This window comes from Phlebotomus papatasi, chromosome 1 (assembly GCF_024763615.1).
Source record: "Phlebotomus papatasi isolate M1 chromosome 1, Ppap_2.1, whole genome shotgun sequence".
In the NCBI taxonomy this organism is placed as follows: Eukaryota; Metazoa; Arthropoda; class Insecta; order Diptera; family Psychodidae; genus Phlebotomus; species Phlebotomus papatasi.
In genome coordinates, this window is record NC_077222.1 from 101048984 (window position 1) to 101070442 (window position 21459).

The 21459-nt window shown below is 35.9% G+C and overlaps 3 protein-coding genes across 3 annotated transcripts; 1 reads left to right on the top strand and 2 right to left on the bottom strand.

The window, feature by feature from the left end:
• Positions 1-1295: 1295 nt before the first annotated feature.
• Positions 1296-8702, top strand: LOC129810107 (uncharacterized). The gene is made up of 5 exons (XM_055860383.1): positions 1296-1756; positions 1835-2161; positions 2345-2686; positions 6702-6980; positions 7248-8702. Exons 1-5 carry the CDS (start codon positions 1495-1497, stop codon positions 8654-8656), a joined length of 2619 nt encoding a protein of 872 aa, XP_055716358.1. The 5' UTR covers positions 1296-1494; the 3' UTR covers positions 8657-8702.
• LOC129810127 (guanine deaminase) lies at positions 8644-13008 on the bottom strand. The gene is made up of 4 exons (XM_055860421.1): positions 12805-13008; positions 12490-12744; positions 9657-9811; positions 8644-9578 (listed from the first exon to the last, which is right to left on the bottom strand). The coding sequence occupies exons 1-4, from the start codon at positions 12898-12900 to the stop codon at positions 8705-8707; spliced, it is 1380 nt and encodes a 459-aa protein (XP_055716396.1). The 5' UTR covers positions 12901-13008; the 3' UTR covers positions 8644-8704.
• Positions 13009-15231: 2223 nt separating this feature from the next.
• LOC129809662 (uncharacterized) lies at positions 15232-20269 on the bottom strand. Its single transcript, XM_055859682.1, has 2 exons — positions 18697-20269; positions 15232-15245 (listed from the first exon to the last, which is right to left on the bottom strand). Exons 1-2 carry the CDS (start codon positions 20267-20269, stop codon positions 15232-15234), a joined length of 1587 nt encoding a protein of 528 aa, XP_055715657.1.
• Between the last annotated feature and the right edge of the window lie 1190 nt (positions 20270-21459).

Genomic DNA, 21459 nt, shown 5'->3' on the forward strand with positions numbered 1-21459 from the left:
CACTATAGTCTATGTAATTTTTTAAAATTATCAACGATTTTTAGTATTGAAATTGCTCGACGGCTTCCACTTTCTTTGCGATTGTGGTACTTGTCCTTGCTCTCTTCATTATAAATCACAATTATCACAACTACTTAATAAAGTTTGCCAAAAATATTAAAATAATTACCCGTCAAATCATTGCTCTACCTGCCGATTTTACTCGGAGGTTTTTTTGAATTTTAACGGTATATTCTAGTACATTCAGAGAAAATCTGCAGATTCTCGGCAGAATTTCTCCCTAGAAAATCTGCATAACCTCCATTACTTCACAAAAATATTGTTGATTTATGAAGAAACTGTAGAAGTTATAAATAAAATTGTATGCTCTGCTTAACAAGCATTACCGAGTACACATTTTAGATAAGTAAAAAAACTGCGAGCAAAAATACTAATTTCTTAAAAATCGCCAATCGAATGATACAAAAACACGAAATTTTGGTCGACACTCTGTTTAAAGTTTTCACTTCACTTTTCTCTACTTGTAACACGGCGTCGCAGAATTCTTTATTTTATATAAACACCGTGATATCACTAAGAATAACTCTATAGAATTTTGCAAACTTCAGTGAAAAATTTTTCCATCTCTTCTGAGACACATCTTGTCTGGAAAGTCTGGAATGTAGAAAAAATCTACAGAATATCTACAGAAATTCGTCAGAGATTCGTCAGAAAATCTGCCGAAATATTCTGACGAATTTTGTCCCAAGCCCAAATAAAATTCGTAAGAATATCTACAGAATTTATCTGCAGATATTCTGTAGAGGTGTAGATTTTCTCTACAGAAATCTTAAAGATATCTGCAGATATTATTTGACGGGTATGCATGTCGCATACTAAAAAACATAACCTAACTTAAAATCAGTGTTTTGAAATCAACGGTCGATGAATTGTGGACTATAGAGCGATGGCTTATAGCGAGACTCTACTGTAATCTTTTCGGGATTTTGGCTTTTTGGAATTTTAATATTCGGAATTTTGGCTCTCAGGATTTTGGTCGGCACTGAATAGGAAGAGGCGGTTTGGGGAAAACAGTCTAGACATGAACCAACACAAAAAAAGTCAGTAATGTAGAAATACTTGAGAACAGTCAAGTGCTAAAAAAGTGTTCAAGAGAAAAATTTTTCTCTGAATTTTCCATTGGAATAGCACCATTACTTCTTATCTTAAATGACAATTTTATCTAAAGTTATTCAATAATTTTAAACCACAGACCACTAATTACGTATTGACGATTTTTTTCTAATGATAATCAGGCGGTAGTTCAAGTTAAACTTTTCAGTGAGATTTGGTTGCCACAGAAATGGTTGTCACATTTTCTATAAAGAATAATTCTTATTTTAAGAATAATATAGACAAAATTTTTAGCATTTTTTTGTAAATGGTGCTGAATTTCTAACTCTTATTATTTATTGTCAAATTAGCAAATAAGAAATCGTCAACTCTTAATCATTTATGATTAATGTTAAACAAATTCTTTATGATAGAATATCCAGTGTGTCGTCCGAACTTCCGCGACGATACGACCGTTTTTTCTTCGCATCTTTTCTCACTGTTTGTTTGCAAATTCACCTAGGTTTTTCTCAAACGTCTTTCACGATTTTTCTCAGTTTGTATCTAAGCTCGAACTCGGAAGCACAGGGTCAAGTGTTGTGTGGCAAGATAATGAATACTCTCAAATTTCTACTATTGTACTTAATGTTAGTGCTATCGCGAGGTATTATTAGTTAATCCGGTGTTCAGTGATGTGATCCAAAATGCAATATTCTTTTTTTTTCTGTACGCTTTTTTCCAGCGGAATACCTAAAATGCCCTATTCATCAGCAGCATTTTGAGAAAATTATTGGCTGTCGACCTTCAACGCACTATGATATCAACATGAATTTTAATTTAAAGAAAAATATGAGTGTCATCGCTGAATCTCAGCAATTGAACACTTTCTGTTGGTCTCAGTGCTACAAGGATATCAATTGCTTTGGCTATATCTACTTTTTGAAGAATAACACTTGCTTTGGGTACAGTGTTAGGATGACTTTTGAAGATACCTACTACATCAAGTATCACAAACTTTTACTTTTACCCGATGCCAATGCAGTGTTTTTCCAGAAAATGTGCCTGAAAGGTGAGCCATTATTCACCTGAGTTTTCTAACAGCTTCACCATGAAGCTGTTGAAGTTATTAAGCGTGTGAACTCTCTAACCTTGAATTGTTTGGCTCTTTTTGCGATATTAACTATAAACTCACACAATTGAAGCAAAATTTCATGTGATGATGCCACATAAAATTTGCGTCTCTTATTATCAGTTCCAGGGCATTGTCAGCCGAAGATGTGGCCAATTATCAGATATCCAGGAGCTTTGGTTGTACCCCAAGAATATGAGAGATCAGAAAAGCTCATGAGTCGTCGAGAATGTGTGGAGAGTTGCATACAGGAGAATAAATTTGCGTGTCATTCAGTTATTTTTATTCCATCAAGTCGGAATAATTTCATAAGAAGCGGCAATCCATCCTTGTATGTTAACAAAGATATTGGACAATGTGTTCTTAACACCATTAAGAGCCCTTTGATCAATGGAACTTTGGCGGGAAATTCTTCATCTTCACACTTTCGCATGGAGTATATTGAAAATCTCTGCGTCGATCAATGTAAGTGCTTTTATCTCTATTTGCTTAATTTTTTCCTCAATTTCTAGTGTTGTGGTTTTTCAATTATATTCCAATGATTCAAAGTCTTCTTGGGGTTTTTTTGTAATGTTTCTGTTTATCAACACAAAAGAGAAAAAAGAAAATTACTTTCTTAGTTTATTATTATTTTTTGAATGCTCAAATGTGACTTTAAAGTATTTTATACAAGATTTCTTTTTATTTAGAGGAGATTTTAGATTTTTTTAATTCTTCCGTTTCACACTGAAGACCTGAAATAGATTCAGGCTGGTCCTCGAGAATATTTAGCTCGTGAAATTTGGCTCTAGAATTATCTTTGATCCTTTGAAAATTGAAAAAAAATATGAAATTTATTTCTTTTCCTGATACTTCTGATCATTTGGGATCCAGAAATTCGAAGGGATGAATAAGATGAGATTCAGAATACTTCTGTAAAGTGGAAATCATTAATAGAACAGCTTATCCTAAATTCAAGTTTTATTTTCCTTTTATAAATTCAATTGAAACATTATTTAGATTTTGGATTTTTCATTTCTATTTTAAAATTTTAGATTTTCTGGCTATAGTGTACAAATTATATTGCGAAAAAGGAATTCTTATGTCACAAAAATTGCTCGGGATAGCCTTGATCTGTATCTAGTTTTATACCTTAATAAAACGTAATTTTTACTTCAAATATTTACATCAGAATTGACTAAAAATTTACGTTATTCTTACTAAAGTTTTGAAAAGTTAAACAGTTGGTGAAAAGTAAAAAGAATGACAAGTGATTAACCCAGATAGGCTGGTAAGTCGGTAGCTAAGATTCTTCACAAGGCGACCTAGGAGTGCTTGCAACTCGGAATACGTGCAATTTCGATTGTTTGGATTTCGAGGTTTATAAAGTCAGTCCCAGGTCGCTTGTAGAGAATCTCAGCTACCATAAGCTCTTCTTTAATTTCATCGAAATTGAACATGGAAGTTTCACAATATTTGATATCGAATTCTTGAAAGTCAATTTTTCGATTATTCGGCCTTTCGATTAAGGGGGTTCCCCTAAAGGTCAAAAGAGGTGTACAGATATATTTTTTTATTGTTTAAATCGATAAACTATTTAAGAATATACCATAAAAATGTCAGAAGCCAAATCGAAGTATTTTCGAAGATACAGTGACGAAGGCAAAGGAGCACGAAGCAGATTTGCATGCGTTTGGGCGAACATCCAAAACTTTGAAGCGTATTTTCTCCATTTCTCATTCTTACAATATCTTCAGATTTGCGGGAAATATTAAGAAAAATGTCATTGATCCATTAAAATGAGGCTTATTCTCTTCAGTATTAAATGCTCTTCTGTTTGCACTAAAAGAATTGTTGTCAACGCATTTTTCCAGCCTTGTTTCCAGCTTTTACAGCATTTTAATACTAAACTTACCAAAATCGGTCAAATTGACCACTTTAAAAACTTTTTAAATTTACACATATTTAAACGGTACAATGTCGCTTCATGAATTTCAATTCAATTCAATTCAATTTATTTTAATCTAATTTCGCCTTTTATCCCCCTTCCCATGGTTCCATCGCCGTCTTAGCGTTGATTTCAGCCTCCATGACTATATGATGGAAATGTCCCTTCGCAGGATGTTACTTGTTACAATATCACTGTTACATTTGCTTTGGGAATAGGCTACACAGAATTGTGAGAAGGAGAAAGACCACTTCCGATCCAAAAACTGTTTGGAAAAGTGGGTGTTTTTTTTACATAAAAAAACTACAAAAAAGTGAAATGTCCGAAAACTATTAGCTAGTCAAACTAATCGCCACTCGTACACAACTGGGTCAAAATAAAACAGAAAAACAGAAAATAGTCAGGAGTGAGACAATATAAAAAGTTTAGGAAGTCGTAAGAAAAACAGCATTATGAAAGTTCTGAGAGTTCAAAAAATTTCTAAAAATATGCATGTAATATATTTTTCAGAGCCTAATTTTAATTTTTTCCTCTTTTCCAAAAAAAAAAATGTTGAGTGTCCTACGTTCCGCGGTCTGTCATTCGACCGAGCGTACTGGGAAAAACGACCAAAAACGGTCGGATGGTCAAAAAAAAAAAAACACTGAAAAAAGTTCTGACTTCACGATTTTCTTTGGGACTTTTTAGTTTAAATATGAAATACATTCATAGGAATCGAAAGTTTTTTTATTTGCTTTTTCTCAGACAAAAATTACGAGCTGCAGATTTCTTGCTAATTAGGATATCTTGCGATACAGCGCTCCAGTAAATAATTCATTGGTCTGTCATTTTGTAATATTTGTTTTTCAAAAAAAAAAAAAATTAATTATACTTAGATATGTATACTTAAATCTAATTAAAATGTCATGAAGCTTGATCGTCTGCTATTTCAAACAAATTCGCGAACAACAGTACATTTTTGGCTTCATAATTAGGAAAACCGTCTTTAATCTTATTGATTTTTTTTTATAAATTTGAGACTGTTCTATACAATGGATACAACATTTTTGTGGAGTTTCGAAACGGCGGATTGGGGTAGGGGTGGGTGGATCTGACATAACCAACTTCTAAGCTATCTATTGACCGCCGAAAAATGCTTGTCAATATCTCTTTTCGTTCTTTCTAGATTGCTTGTACTACGTAGAAACGGCATGCCGGACGTATATTTAAGGATATTAAGATGAGATTATGAAGAATTTCAGCTAGAGAAGTTAAACTTAACTTAATAATTTTTATTGTAATAATTACTTTATTATAACGTTGAGGCTACTCCCCACTCCAAAAGTATTGCGTGTGGATTTCCAAATAATTATGATTAGGCGTTAAAAATAGCCCTATTCTGATTTAATTTTGCTACTGAAATATATGAACAATTCTCTATTAGCGTTATTAATTGGATATTATAAATTTTATAATTTGTTAGACTTTCTGGAGGAAGCTTTAAAAATCTCTAAAACCTATGTAGTTCTTTTTTGTAATGTATCATATTCAAACAAAAGTGGCTAAGCTTACATTTTTTCAATCAGAATCATATACCTGGTTGAATTTGGATATCTTGGAAACCTTCTTGGTTCTTATAGATACGCCAACTTTTTAAAATAACGCACAGATAGTGTCTGTCCAACAACCAAAAGTATCAAATATTCGCAAAAATAAGTAGTCTTAGGTTTATTTTTTTTCTTTTTGGGAGTTTATGCAAAAATCAGAGCTTTACTAGTTGAGACGCTCAAAGGAGAAGTGGTCTCATTGGTATGCATTTTCCTATTAAAACAGTCCATTTCTGCTCTGAGCGTCTCATTTGAGGTAAAATTGAAAGAAAACCTTAAATATAAATGCACAAAATTGCCAAAAAAATTGCTGTAATATATTGCGTATTTTAAGTTTGGCCTAATAGGGTGTTACGCTCTTTCTCCATTTGTCCGACTGTTGTGACATATAGAGGCTAAACGGGTGGAGATAGCCACATGGGATGTTTAGGGACCTCCTCCTCGCATGACTTTCTTCTTAGTGTCTTTAAATACCTACATCATCGTTTTATTGTATGTCTTTATTGATGGATTTGTCGATTTTTTAGTTAAGATTTATTTTTATTTTTGGTCACATTGCTACGGAAGTTGTCTAGACAAATATTTCATCCATAATATGGAAAAAATGACGATGACTTTTTTCTTTTAATAGTCTTTCAAGGTCATAAGTCAAAAAGATTTAGAAGAGCGTATTTTGAAACCGATTTCGATAAATTCAGATTCATTTGAAAGGCTTTTGAATCCTTTATGAAATTAAATCGATTTTAATTGGATAGAAATACTCTAAGCGTTCCATTTTCATATTAACTTCTCGGAAGCCATTCTTGGGCACTGCTAGGACCCAATCTTGCACCAATATGCCAGCTTGATTTTCTTTAAATAAATTGACTTAATTTTACGATATGAGTAACAAAGCTGGCAAACTTTACCAACGACATCCAAAGGAATCAGTCCATAATTCAAAGCCTTCGTTTCGCAATTGTTTTAGGGTCTCCTTCCGATTCCGATGATCCAACTTCAGAGTGTTCTTTCGAAAAGTACTACAACCGAAGCTTCATCTATGCTGATAGTGCCTTTGATGAAGCTACATTGGAGGAATGTCAGATGATGTGCTTCCAGGAAGATTCCTTTTCTTGCCGAGGAATCTCATACATTTCCCGGACAAGGAAGTGCCTGTTGCATTCTGACGACATCGCTCTGTTTGGGGAACTCTCCCTCCGTCATACCCATGGATCAGTCTACATGAGACGTGTTGAATGCTTAAACGGTGAGTTTTCTTTTTATTGCACAGAAAATATTCCCACATTTAGCACTTTTCCATAGAATAATTGCAAATCTATTTAATCGCTAATGGATTTCTCATTCACACGATAACTTTTTTAATTGCAATTGTGATTTATTTTTGGGGTGAAAAACATTGAAATTAAATAATTAATTTAGCAATGCACTTCATTTGACCTCATAAAGCACCTTAAGTATCTTCTTTAAACGCGATCTACTGATTTTAAGTGGATCTTATTTTTTGTTTTTGCAGTAACTGTTGCATGCATGGATGACGAAATGATTGTACGATATCGTCCTAGGAGTTCCTTCAAAGGAAAACTCTACCTTAATTCACGTTTTGGCAATTGTTCTATTCAGGAAAATCGGAATTCTTCGGTTAATTTAAAAGTGCCATTCGGTGAGGAGATTCAGGAAAATATTTGTGGGATTGTTAGGGCTTATGAAATGCGTGATGATGTTAACAGAACGTTGATTTCCACGTTGATTGTTATTCAGAAGAATCCCTCGATGAGAACTTACGATGATCGGGTGATTAAGATCGGCTGTGTGATTAACAATAGTGAAGTTTTAGTAAGGAATAGTAAGGAAAAGAAGGGTAAATCAATTGAATCGCAAGCAGAAAGAAAAGATGAAGTAAAGTTATTTAGCAATAGTGAGCTAAAGTTCGTGAAAATTGAATTGTTTGATCTCGAAAAGGGGATTAAAGTGTCTGAAGTTAATTTAGGTCAGAGGGTACTTATAAAGATCTACAGTGACTCTCTGGGAGATAGATTTAAATTTAGGGTCGTCAATTTAACTGCCATATCAGAATCGGGAGAAGAAATGCTCTTGATTGATGAGAAGGGTTGCCCTGAAGATCCTTCGATTATAACGACTTTAAGAACGTTAAAATCGAACGGACAATTCATTTTAACTTCCCAATTTAGGGCTTTTAAATTTTTTGATAGTCCCCGAGTGATTTTTAAGGTCCTACTGCAATTTTGTACGCAGAATTGCTCCCAAATGATTTGTGGGGAGATGTCAAGAAAGGAGATAGGGGTCAAGTACTACTCTGAAAATAATGCAACAGAAGTCTTTGATGACCTATCTTCAAGCCCTACTCACATGGATCTGAAGTTTCCGGAAATTTTTCACAGCTACAGGGACAATTCCTTAAATAATGCAACAGTTGACGTAGATGATGATAATTTTATTGAATCAAGCGAGGTTCATTATCAAAGGATCCTAGCATCGTTAGATAGCGATGAAGATGATGATCTCAGTACATCTTCGAAAATTTTCGAAAAATACAACAGTTTCTATTCCTTGGCAATGCACGATTTTCTAGTTTACACGGAAGATGCAAAATCGGAAAGTTTCGTATTTGGGAGTGATTCTTTGAAAGATAATTCAACTCAAGATCCAAATGTTAATACGTTTAAACTCGATGATTTGGTGTGTATCGATACGACTTTACTGAAGATTCTCTTTTCGTTCTTCGTTATCTTAATTATTGTTATCCTACTCGTAAGTTACTGTTGCATACGGAGGCATAGGAAACTAGCTGAATACGAAAGCAATAGTTACGGAAGTAGTTCGTTAAATGGAAGATTGCCAAAATTTCTCCAAGGCCATCGTCATGTTAAGTGGGCGGATGAAAATTTCGGTTTTGTGTATTGAATTGTTATTTATTGAGTAAGAAAATAAAAAAAAACAATAAAACCAATTTTATTTAACTGGTTTTCCTTTAACGAAAACTCTCGAAATGTTGCGATCATCTCCCGTATAGATGAACTTCTGAATACGTTCCTCAAGATTTTCAGGCTTGTCCTTGATACCTTCAACGTTAGGGGTGTAGACATCAATAGGATCAACATCAATATCAATAAGCAGGGCGTCAAACTCCTTCCCAACTTCGAAATTCCCAATTTTCTGGGACAAATTGAGAGCTTCAGCACCACCCAAAGTCGCTAGGTACAGGGCTTGCTTGTAATTCATCGGGACGTATTCTTCGTTCACCTTTTTCTGCAACTCGTTCTGCGGCGTAACGCTTCCAGTTCCCTTGATATTTTGCTTTTTGACAAAGTTCAGATGATGAGAGACACCAAGAGCATCCCTAATCGTCGTTAAAATTGACACATTACTTCCACCGGAAATGTCCGTTCCAAGCCCTACAGCAACCCCTGCTTTTCTCAATCTCAGCACATCACAGAGACCTGACTGGAGATTGGTATTGGATGAGGGACAGTGAGCTACAGAGGTCCCACGAGCCTTGAGAAGATCAATTTCCTCATCTTCCAAGTGTACTCCATGAGCAAGGATGCATTTTGGTGTTAGAAGGTTAGCCGAATCGTAAACACTCGCATAGTTAGAAGCCCTAAATACTTCCTTCACTGCAGCGATTTCCCCAAGATTTTCCGAAATATGAGTCTGAATGTTCAAATTGTGCTCCTTTGCCAACTTTCCCAATTCATTCATCAGGTATTGGTCACAAGATAGGGCAAATCTTGGAGTTATCGTTACGCTTATCAAGTCGGAATTCAGAGCTTTAATGCCTTCGATGAAAGCCTTATTCTCCCTGATTGACTCTTCGGTAGTTTCCCTAATAAGAAAAAAAAGGAAAACCATAGATGCGAGTGACTTTGCGCCCTCCTGTTCGTAAGCTTTTCTTGCAACGTACTTGTAATAATCTACGGTTGATTGATTGGCTGAAACTTTGCCCACTAGAGCGCGCTGACCCTGTTTTAGACATTCCTGAGCCAGAATCATAGTACCTTCTCTATGGTTAGTTCCGTAGTAACTCGCACATGTAGTCCCTGACGTTAAGGTTCTTTTCTGATATAAAAAAAAATATATTGTAAAATATTTTTATGACAGAATAATATATTAAAAAAATTATAATTAAGGTAAAGTGATTGATTTTTCGGAAGAGTTTAATGACATAGTTAAAACCGGTAGATCATCAGTGACCCAAAAATGAATTTTCTGACTAGTTATCCACTGGTTTTGTTTTGAAAGACCCTCTGGTACTCATAGGGCTTAAAGATGCTACAATACACATCAGATCCGAATAGAGCGACCGCGAAAAGTTTGAATCTGAAGCGGTTGCACTATTCACAGATAGCTCTCATGGAAGGCTGTTCAGGGGCCGGATATCACTGTCTCCGGTTAAGTGGATCAGTTCCGCTTGGCCGATACACAATTGTTTCAGGTCGAGGTTGCTGCCATAGTGGAGCACATAGGCTGCAGGAAGCCGGTGTCGAGGTAAGAAAAAGCTAGTGATAAGCCTAGATCAGCCTATTGTAGGTGAGATTCTTACTGTGAGCTAAGGGCCTTGACACACTTGAGGATTAGCCGAGAGACGGATTAGCGTAATTATATTCGAAATAACGGTTAAACAACATTTCTATCATTTTGCACTATACCGTCTCTCGGCTTAAGTCTCAAGTGTGTCGAGGACCTAACTCGGAATGCATACAAATTCGATTTAGATCTGAAATTGTGAGTCGCCATTCAGTTATCTTGAATCAAATTCGTGAAATTATACAAATTTTGTATTTAAATCAAAATATCAAGGATTTGGATGGACTGTCAGAAAAGTGATATATGGGTGAAACGTAGACCAGAATGTTATCTAAAATTTTGCCGTAGAACATGATCTCATCGAGTACTCAGAAGCGGAGATAATCAAGCTTGTTTATTTCTGAACTCGGTTGTTCAACCAGAGCGCCCCAAGTGTTCATTTGATGAACTTCAGCTATATCAAAGAATTGTTGTATTTTGTGGGACTTTCCATTTAAAATCCTATTTTAAGTGTCTTGGTCGAGTAGAGGCAGTCAAATTGGCATCTGAGTGATTTCAAAGCGTTATTATGGGAAAAGTCGTTTTATCACACTTAAACGGTAAAATTGGACAGATTGCATTGTCTGAACAAAAAATGATGTATGGACGAAATATACACTGGGAGAGATCTGAAAAAGTCAAAATAACATTCCGGAAATGTTAATTTCACCCTGCAGTATTGATCCGAAATTGGTGTAAATATTACGCTTTTTAGGTGTATTAGGGGTTAAAGTGACCCTTTTTCATGTTATTTCTACCCTTAAAAAGGTGTAATATTAACATTAAAAAATGTTGATATATTTTTACACCTAAAAAGTGTTAAAGTTATGAGGAAAAAAAGTTAATCGCAGCATCTTTTCTTTCTCAGTGTAAATACAAATGTCCTCTACAATTATGCCGAAGTATTTATCAAAATCGGTTCAGGACAGTCGAGATAATTAAAGTTATGTGTTATGAAAAGTGGTTTTTTCGACTGTGGCGCCCTTAGAGTTAGTAGCGCTTTGCGAGATCTTTAATTTGCGCTCTCACTCGTCAAGATCGGTTAAATAGAACTGGATATATGGCGTTTGAATTTCGTGAACTTTGACCCCTCATATCTCCGGTTCTATTATAATCACAGTGAACCCACGCCACTTTTTGGAAACCTCATAGCTTAGACTACAACACTCTAAAATTTTACCAAAATGCGCAATGGCGTTTGTGAGAAAAATGAGTTTGTATTTTGTTGAATTTTGACGCTATCACAGCGCTACCTATGGTGACTTTTTGAACTTCCATCTGAAAGTGCTCATCGAGACCGAACTAAAAAGCCAAAATTTAGGTCGATATGTTAATTAGAACCGGAGATAGAGGCCGGTCAATATTCGAACTTTGACCCCTTATAGCTCGGGTCAGGGGTTATGGATCGACTTAAGTATTTTTTTGTGACATACTAAAATTTCAATCTGAACGTCCGAAGCAGAAAGGAATTTCTGAGTTATTTAACTTAGAAAATTGAAAAATCTTCTTTTAAAAAATAGCGCCCCTAGCGGTGGTTTTATGAACTTGTGATGTTAGAAGGGGAAGTGGCATTTCACGAGAGCTTTCCAAAAAGGCCTCTCTTTTTAAATTCTGATAATTAGAACCGGAGTTATGGCCATTTTAAGAATTGTTGTAAAATTGCAAGTCGCTACCTCTCTTAGTTTAGGAGCTATTAAGTTCCAAATAGCGGCCGCACGGACGGCCGGGAACGTTACTTTAGGCATCCATATATTCGTAATCAGGAAATGGTCGAACACATTTTGGCAAAGTTTGTTGCCGATCGGAGGTCATGAGATTTTGTTAGGATTATAGTAGGCATAGTAGGTGTTATTGTTAAGAATTTCAGTTAATGTAACGTTGCAGAGCAGGGGTGTGCAAGAACCGTTTGAAACCGAATAAACGTCAAAATAAGTTTGTCCAGGTAGCACTTTGACCATTGACGTACAATTTTGATTTGACGTTTGTTCGGTTTCAAACGGTTCTTACTCACCTCTGTTGTAAAGGTACATTAGTTTATTAGTAGCTATATTATTAGCATTTGTCTATAGGTGTCCAACAACGTATCAGTATAATATTTCAAAAATGTAGATAAAGCAGTCGAAAATGTGGAATCTACTCCAATCAGTATCTTCGCTTTTAAATAAACTCACCACAACTTTAGCATAAACGTACGCAGCAAACTGAGAATCTTTGTACTGACTTTCCATGGGAAATGTGTAGGTTTTAAGCCAATCAAGGAGTTCCATGTTCAATCCAAGTCCAATGTTGGGCATTTGGGGAGCATGAATGTGGCAGTCAATAAATCCAGGCAAAATGAATTGATTCTTCGTCATCCGAATCACTTCATATTTGCTTGTATCTTTTCTCCAATTAGGCAATTGTGTAGCGTCTCCTATCGCTATAATCTGTCAAAATTGCAAACTCTTATCAATTTAGTTACCATTAATAAAAACCATCTCTTTTACTTTTCCATTTTCTACGGCTAGGAAACCATTGTCGATAACTTCCAGTTCATCAAATGATTTTGAATGAACGATTTGGCCAACAAAAAGATATCCCATTTTCAAGAAAAAACTTTTTAAGATTATCTCACTTCACTTCAGATACAGCACGATGAAGCACTAAAGATGTACATTAAGTGAGAGACACAGACAAACTGAACACATTTTAGTTCAATTCTCAACGTTTTCTTGTGTTGCTTGCCCAACATAAAAAGTTGCTTATCGCACGCGGTCAAGTTTGAGTGTAGAGGGAACATGGTTAAAAACTTCTCTAAATGCTTGTTTATTTATTCGTGGATAGCAATTCGAAAAAAATTAACAGTAGGGTAAGTGTGCTAAATTCCGGCCAGCTTGCAATTCCGGCCCCATTTTTTGTTCCTCAAATTTCCATGAATTTTTAGTTTTTGCATAATCTTTTTTTAATATATAAATGCAAAAAATAACAAAAAATGTCGTTTCTACGAGCAAGATGATCTGAAAAAGGCAATGGAAGAATTCCTGAAGGGTAAGGAACTATGAGAATGAAGGTGGCCGGAATAGGTCCCAATGTTATGTCTACATTTTTATTCATTTTAAAATGTATTAAGAATGATTTTAGAGAAAATAAATACGATAAATTGTCTACAAGGTTTCAAGCAACACTCCTTATAAAAAAGTAACAAAAAATTCAATTTGTATTAAAAATATTACATTTCAAATTTGAAGCTTCGGCGCTTGCATGCAACTATGCCGAAATTTGGCATACTTACTACTTACAATTTGACATACAGAACACTTTTTAAATCAGGATTATTTCATGAAATCAAAATTAACAACTCTTTTTACTCAAATGTTTTTGCATGCTCTTTCGCACTCAAAAATGAAGTTGTTGTGATATTTAACAGAAGAAGAAGAAGAAGTAGAAAGGGAGAGGGTGGTGTAGAGGTATGCAAAACGTTTGATAATGCCTCCGGAACACCTTTTAGATCAAGAAAACTTTCTTTTTCAAACATTTTGAATATGTCCGTCCCAGTTTTTCGTACTTTAAATTAGTTTTAACCAAATTCAATTTGGTGTGATGTTTAAAAGAAGAAGAAGAGTACGAAGGAGTGAGAGAGTCTTACACAAAATGATTGAGAAAGAAAGGGATCTGAATTTTGATTTCTTGAAATTTTCCTGATCTAAAAAGTGTGCTGATGTCATAAAGAAAAAGATTAAAATTTGATTTCATGACATTTTCCTAATCTAAAACCTATGGATTTAGTCCTAAATTTCGAAAAAAATTGTTTACCTATTGGTTACGAAACCTAATGGCTCGGGCACATCTTTTAGATCAGGAAAATTTCATGAAGTTGAAATTCGAAACCCTTTCTTTCTCACATATTTTGCATATGACTATCTCATTCTTTCGCATACCAAATTCGATTGAGCTAAATTGAATTTGCAGTGATGTTTAAGAGAAGAAGAAGAGTTCGAGAGAATGAGATATACATATGCAAAACATGCGAGAAAGAAAGGGATCCGAATTTCAACTTCATGAAATTTTCCTGATCTAAAAGATGTGCAGGAGCCATAAAGACCAAAATGGTGTTACCTATGGAAAATTTCCATGCATCAATTCCTTCAGTCTTAGCAAGACAACATTATTATAAATTTCAGTTCATTGGAGCTGATTTCCCTCAGTTTTCCCATGGAGGCTTTAAGTAATGTGGCTGGGGTCGCTGCTAGATTATCAGCGTTAGACGCTGGTTGCTTTGTGGCTTGCCAAGGTTTGTCATAAATAAATAATAAGAAATAAATATTTTTTAGGATAATAATACAGATAATAATAATATTTTGTCGTTATTAGATATCTAGAAATTGACAATATAAAAGTGTAAAACGGATTTTAACTAGCTTTTTGTGTCTAATTATTTTTCTATTTTTAAATTAATCTATTACTGAAGTAAATAATTTTCTACAAAAATTGTAATTAATTGCAATATAACTCTTCAACTAAAACCGCATACGAGTTTAAGCGATAATGACAAGTAATCGTCACACTTACTCTATGAGTATTTGGTTGAAAGCGATACGGCTCCTGAGATAACGCTTGAAATGGCAATTAAAATAAGAAAAAAAATATACTACTGTTTTCGGCTTTTAGAAAATAAAATTAATAAATAGAAAAAGATGTGCTAATGCTAATGTTATCGCAATGTAAAACTCTTTGCATTATTTTTTGCATTATATTTTCAACATTAAATAATCGCATTACCGAAGTTTGAATATGTTTTTGCCTCATGTTTTGTGTGCTTTTGATAATGTAAAACCATTTTTTTGACATTAAGTTGATAAGTTATGAAGTTTAAACGTCTATTTAAAATCAACCATAGAAAATCATTAGATTATTTCATATCAAAACTATGTTAATTACTTCATAGACGCTATTTTCAAAAAAAAAGAAAAACAAATTTTGCAAGAAATTCTATTAAAACCCTATTTATAATTCAGAAAATGATGCTCGTTAATTACAGATAAAATTTTCAATCTTTTGGACGTTCTTTTTATGTAAAATCTGTTTACATGATGTTATGTTGTTCTTAATAATATTAATTTTTACGACTTCGGTGGCATTAATATTAATAGGTATGCGCATATGCCATATTCAATATAATTAGGCAGAAAACAGTACAACTTTTAATTTATTCGTTCCAGTGTTTTAATTGATCCAAGAAACTTTTATTCTTTGTCAAAGAGTTTACAATAAACTGTTCTTTAATGAACTGTTTTACTCTTTCAACTTCAGGAATTTCCGTAATTGAGTGGATCAATTATCCAAATGTTAAAATTATGGGTTTACTAGTCCTACTCACTTTATAAAATTAAGACATTAAAATGACTTTTACTTCAAGGAAACTTTACAATGGTCTTAAGAGAACTAGTAGATTTTGAATGTGGTATTTTGAAAACGTAGGGGAGACCGGGGTACAATTAGTCAGGAGTAGAAGTAGACAGTGGATTTTTCTCGTTTCCCTTAAAATGCATATTGAGCAAAGTATTTTTTTTTAATGAAAGCAGGAACACATCAACATATTCCCAGAAATATTTGTAAGTCTGATCCTGTTATCCTACAATTTAGAAGCATTTTTATAAAAGGGATATAAAATTGTAATTTTGATGGTACAGTTTTTGGCCCAGCATTTGGTTTTCTGAGTTTCTAGTCAAGATTTCATATTTTTACCTCGTTTCTGGTTTAATAAACCTAATTAAAAAATATTTTTCACTTGGATAATAATTATCCAATTTTTTATATAAGATGATAAACACTGAAACAGCCCTCTGGGCAGTTGTAGCCACTCTTCCGTGGCGGGATAAAACTATCAATTATTTTTCACTAATGCATGGATAAATGTTAGATGGAAAAGTACTATTGATATTCCAAGCAATATTGCCATTCGGATGAAAAATTTGTGAAATAGATTTTTTCAGGATGTTTTCATCAATTTTGCGGCAATTATAAGAATGTCATAAAAAAGTCGGCTAAGGCCTTTTTTCATTAAACTTAAGTGACATATTTAGCATCAGTGGGCTTCAGTTGATAATCAAGCGAAACAATATTTGGTATCTCCAGTTTAAAATTTCGTCTGGAAAAATGGTGGCAATTATTACCCTGAAAGTGGCTATATCTACCCAGGTCGGGGCAAGTGTAGCCAATATGTCATACTTTTTTCATTATCCTTTCTAGAAAACTCAAGAGTTTTAGAGCTTTAAACTACACTGTTTCATATAGCCAATATCTTAATGCTACTTATGAAACATAAAAACATTAGACAAACCTTATCATTTTTCCACAATTCATGCGCGAAAAAAAGCCTCATTTGCTGGCTAAAAGTACCCCGGTCTCCCCTACTAGCAAATATTTTAGATTTTATTTAAAAAGACTTAGGTTTCTTTTTTAAGTCTTGGATTTGTCTGTACAAAGTTTCTATTTTTAACACTAAACCTAGATTGCTTACTAAAAAATAGTGTAGATTTGAAAACAAATTTCTAAATTTATAGACTTTAGATTGTTTTTTAAATCCTCAAAGTTTGGGACAAACAAAGCCTCAAGTTTTATTTATCATTAGATTATACGAAAACTAAAATCTATGGAAATTTGAGGAACAAAAGAATTGGTCGAAATTGCAAGGTGGCCGAAATTGCAAGTTTTTGGCGAAATTTTGTACAGTTAGGGTAAGATCGGGTAATTCGGAATCATGTCTATTTTGGAATTTTGAGATTTTTCCACTGTTTCAGATGATCAAAGAGAAAATGATTAGTAAGTTTTTTCTTCGTTGTTTTTTCCTTTTGTCATTTAAAACTGTTAGAAAAGCTCATTCATTCATTCATTCATTCATTCATTTTCAACCGCTTATCCCTATTGGGGTCGCGGGCCCATGACATCCAATCTAGCAGCCCACGCCTGTCGGTCCTCCGCCACTTCAGGAAGATGTTCGAGTTCGATCCCGAGGCGTTCCAAGGCAAGATTCTGAATTTGATTCAGCCACCTTGTCCTAGGTCTGCCTCGAGGCCGAGGTCTCCTCACAATGGCTTGCATAGCTTTTCTGGGGAATCTTTCTTCATTCATGCGTTGAACATGTCCATACCATCGAAGTTGTGATCTCTCAACCCGAAGAAGCAGCTCCTCGACTCTTAGTTCCTCACGAACGGCCACATTCCTCACTCGATCTCTACGAGTGATTCCCTTTACCGCTCGAAGGTACCTCATCTCGGCAGCTTGTACTCGCGATCTTACCCTTTCGGTCATTACCCAAATCTCATGACCATAGGTGAGAATAGGAATGAACACAGCTTTGAAAACCGATAATTTAGCCGATCGACTAAGCTCGACCTTCCTCAACACGCTTCTGCCAAGCTCCCTCATTACTGCAGAAGCCTGACCGATTCGCGACGAGAGTTCTGCCTCCATCCTACCATCACTCGTGAATAACACCCCGAGATACTTGAACTTCTTCACCTGTGTCAATGAGGCTCCACTAACATGTAGAGTGCATCCCACAGATTCTCGGGAAATCACCATTACCTCCGACTTTTTGTCGTTCACATTCATACCTGTTTCAGCACAAACATTTACAAATCGGTCAAGTGTGCGTTGAAGCTCTTCTTCGGAAGATCCAAAAAGAACCAAATCATCTGCATAGAGGAGATGGCTCACCCTGAAATCCCCAATACGAATCGCATTCCGCCCCCGACTGCGTTCCATAATCTTGTCCATGTATATTATGAACAACAATGGTGATAGAACACACCCTTGACGCAGTCCAACACCCACTTGAAAACCTTCCGATTTGGATCCGTTTACACGAACACAGCTACTACAGTCTCTGTACAATGACTGAATGGCTCCTACCAATTCTTCATCCAGTCCGTACTCGTGCAGTACATCCCAAAGTTGTTCTCTCGGTACTCGGTCATATGCTTTTTCCAAATCTATGAAACAAGCATAGAGTGGAATTGCATACTCCCAAGCCTTTTCGACAATCATCCTCAGGGTAAAAAGCTGATCCGTGGTGCTTCTACCAGGTCTGAAACCGCATTGTTCCTCACCCAGTCTGGGTTCGACTATTTCTCGGCATCTTCTCTCAAGGATTTTGGCATACACTTTGCCGGGCAAACTCAGAAGGGAAATTCCCCTATAATTGGAGCAATCTTTCTTGTTTCCCTTCTTGAATATGGGTACAATGACCCCAACTTGCCAGTCCTTTGGTGCTCTCCCACTTTGCCAAGCCACCTTAATGACACGCGTGAGCCAATTGACACCCGCTATACCCATGAGTTTTAGCATTTCGGGACGTATTTCGTCAATTCCTGCAGCTTTTCCATCCTTCAATTTACTAATCGCATACAGGACTTCACTCTCTGAAGGACTACTTTCCTCCCTGCCTTTACTCGTGGGTACGTCATCATCAGTGCCTTGCTGAGGATTGAGCAATTCTGAGAAGTACTCTTTCCAGCGATTTAAAACCTCTTCCTCTTTGGTCAGAAGATTTCCTTTCTTGGATGTTACTCCTTGGATGGAATTGCTCTTCTTCCCTCGGAGTCTTCGGACTGTTTGCCAGAAAGTTTTGTTTGCCGACCTATAGTCAAGCTCCAGCTTTTCACCGAACTTTTTCCACGCCTCCTCTCTAGCGGCTTTAACTGCGAGCTTTGCAGCCTTTCGCGCCTCAACATAACGATCACGAGAATCAGAATCCTTACGTTGTATGTACAACTTGTAAGCCTTCTTTTTCTCTCCAACGGCTTCTTTTACTCCCGGTGTTCCCCACCAAGATGACCGTTTCACGTTGTTCGTCACATTAATGCGCTTAACGCCACAAGCTTCTGTAGCCGAGGCCAAAATGGCTGTTTGGAAGCAGGCCCATTCAGCCTCTATGTCAGAAGGAGACTGTGGAATTTGTTCAAACCTTTCCTGTATGCCCTTCACAAATTTTTCCTCAACGTCTTTCTTCTTGAGACTCTCCCACCTAATGCATTTAAGCACTTTGCTCTTACCCTTAGGTAGAGCGGGAGGATCTTCGTTGAGGTTAATTTTTGCAAAGAGCAGGTGGTGATCAGTTGACAGTTCAGCACTGTTAAAAACTCGAACGTCTTGGACAATTCTTCTATCAACACCGGGAACCAGGACAAAGTCAATTATTGACTTAAGTCCTCGTTTTGTGTCTTCCCAGGTGTATTTATGAATCTCCTTGTGCTGGAAAAAGGTATTCATGATCGAATAACCTTTGATTGCGCAGAAATCCAGCAACATTTTACCGTTCGGGTTCTCACTCTTATCCCCGTTCTTCCCAATCACACCCCTCCATGTCTCAGAGTCAACACCAACATGGGCATTGAAATCCCCAAACAACACAACTGAATCCGCTTCAGAAGATGCCTTATTCAGGACTTCCTCCACTTCATCTAGGAAAGCTGGGTACTCTGACGATGCGTTCGGTGCGTACACCTGCAACACCGCCAGGGAAGATCTCTCAAGTTTGATCTTGATACCCATCACTCTCCCACTGTGTGTCCAGACATCACAAACCCTGTCTGACAGCCGAGGGCTTGTGAGTATCCCCACACCCGCCTGTGCAGACATTTCCGGTGCCACTCCGGACAGGAAAAGTTGCCACCCTTCCTCAAGATCCACAGTTCCACTACCTCTTTGCTTAGTAGACGAAACACCAATTATATCTAATTGGAATCTTTTTGCTTCGCTCTTAAGCTCCTGGTGCTTCCCTGTGAGTGAAAAGATATTCCATGTAGCCATTTTGAAGTGCCGTTGTCGTCGTGGTAGGCTTGTCAAACCTGATGTCACTCCAGAGCCTCTTCCGTTACTCTGGTGCCCTCCGACCCCGGGACCAGCGGTTGAAGCAACAGCTTGTCCATTGTCTCGCGTAGGTCGTTTCCGGTGCAATCCGTCCGACATCCGAGGCTCTTTGTTGTGTTTTTTTGCTGACAGGTTACTGTGACAACAGGGTGCAAACCTGATGCACAGGCCTCCTTACCCAGGAGACACGGGTTTTGGGGTGGTCCGCGGTTTAGTATTCACTAAGGACTTCTCGTAGACGCAAAGATGCCGATACGTGCCTATAGCTATTTCCAAACAAACTATAGCCAGTTCTAAAACCAACTACAGCCATTCCCTATAGTTAGAAAAGCTCAAAGTTCCAAATTAGACATGATTCCAAATTACCCCATCTTACCCTACACTACTTTGTTATTTTAAAACATTCCGGAAAAGGGGACAGGCTAAACTTCCAGCCTTAAACCCGGTTTATGATATTAATTTCATGTACTACAAGCTAACCTAGATTATAGCAGTATTTATAGATATATTAAATAATTGCGATTAGCTTTAAGAATAAAGGAAAATTAAAGAAATTTTTCAATCTCATTAATTCTTTTTTTTTTGAAGCCCGTTGCAAAAGTTTTAAGTAACTTTATGTTTTTTAATCTTTCTCGTAGAATTACAATTTGAGCGGTTTTTAATTAATTACTAAAATCTCTGCAATATTTTTCAATTTTACAATTGAAATAAATTAATAATACTAATTTTGGAACAACCCATTTTATAAACGGAAATGTCGTAGTTTGGTAAAGCTTTAGATTTCGTTGAATCATTAGAATTAAAATGCACAACCCCTGTAATTATCTCAAGAAACTTTTACTATATAAGACCAAGACGTTGCTTGAAAAACTTCAGTTACAAGGACACAATGGAGGATACAAAATTCTTTTACTACGCTAAAATATTTTTTAAGCCTCATGGATTCTCTTTGGATGTGAAAGGAAACAGGGTTTTTCAGAGAATGTTTGCATTTTTTAATCTCTTTAGCTTGGAAGTTATGTTGGCTTTGGTTATTTTAAACATCTACTACAAGTATCCGGATGTTGATCTAATGGTGTCGAATTCTACTGCTGTGTTTGGATTCCTTGTGAATACCTTTAAAATGGTTACTACTTTTTTTCAAATTAAGAAATTTGCGATTTTTCACGATAAGCTCAAGGATTTGTGGGATATCAGTGAGTCTGTCCAAAATTTTCTTATCAAAGTCTTTTTCTAACAATTTTAATCAATTGATTTTAGCAACCAAAGATGAAAGAAAGTTTCTGGTG

Excerpts from the sequence above, each read along its gene's own strand:
- LOC129809662 (XM_055859682.1), bottom strand. The coding sequence starts at position 20,269 with ATGTCGGACGGATTGCACCGGAAACGACCTACGCGAGACAATGGACAA.
- LOC129810107 (XM_055860383.1), top strand. The coding sequence starts at position 1,495 with ATGATTAATGTTAAACAAATTCTTTATGATAGAATATCCAGTGTGTCG. Across the intron at positions 1,757-1,834 it reads AATGTTAGTGCTATCGCGAG|CGGAATACCTAAAATGCCCT; the intron begins GTATTATTAGTT and ends GCTTTTTTCCAG. Across the intron at positions 6,981-7,247 it reads ACGTGTTGAATGCTTAAACG|TAACTGTTGCATGCATGGAT; the intron begins GTGAGTTTTCTT and ends TTGTTTTTGCAG.
- LOC129810127 (XM_055860421.1), bottom strand. The coding sequence starts at position 12,900 with ATGGGATATCTTTTTGTTGGCCAAATCGTTCATTCAAAATCATTTGAT. Across the intron at positions 12,745-12,804 it reads TAGCCGTAGAAAATGGAAAA|ATTATAGCGATAGGAGACGC; the intron begins GTAAAAGAGATG and ends CAATTTTGACAG. Across the intron at positions 9,812-12,489 it reads ACGTTTATGCTAAAGTTGTG|AAAAGAACCTTAACGTCAGG; the intron begins GTGAGTTTATTT and ends TTTTTATATCAG.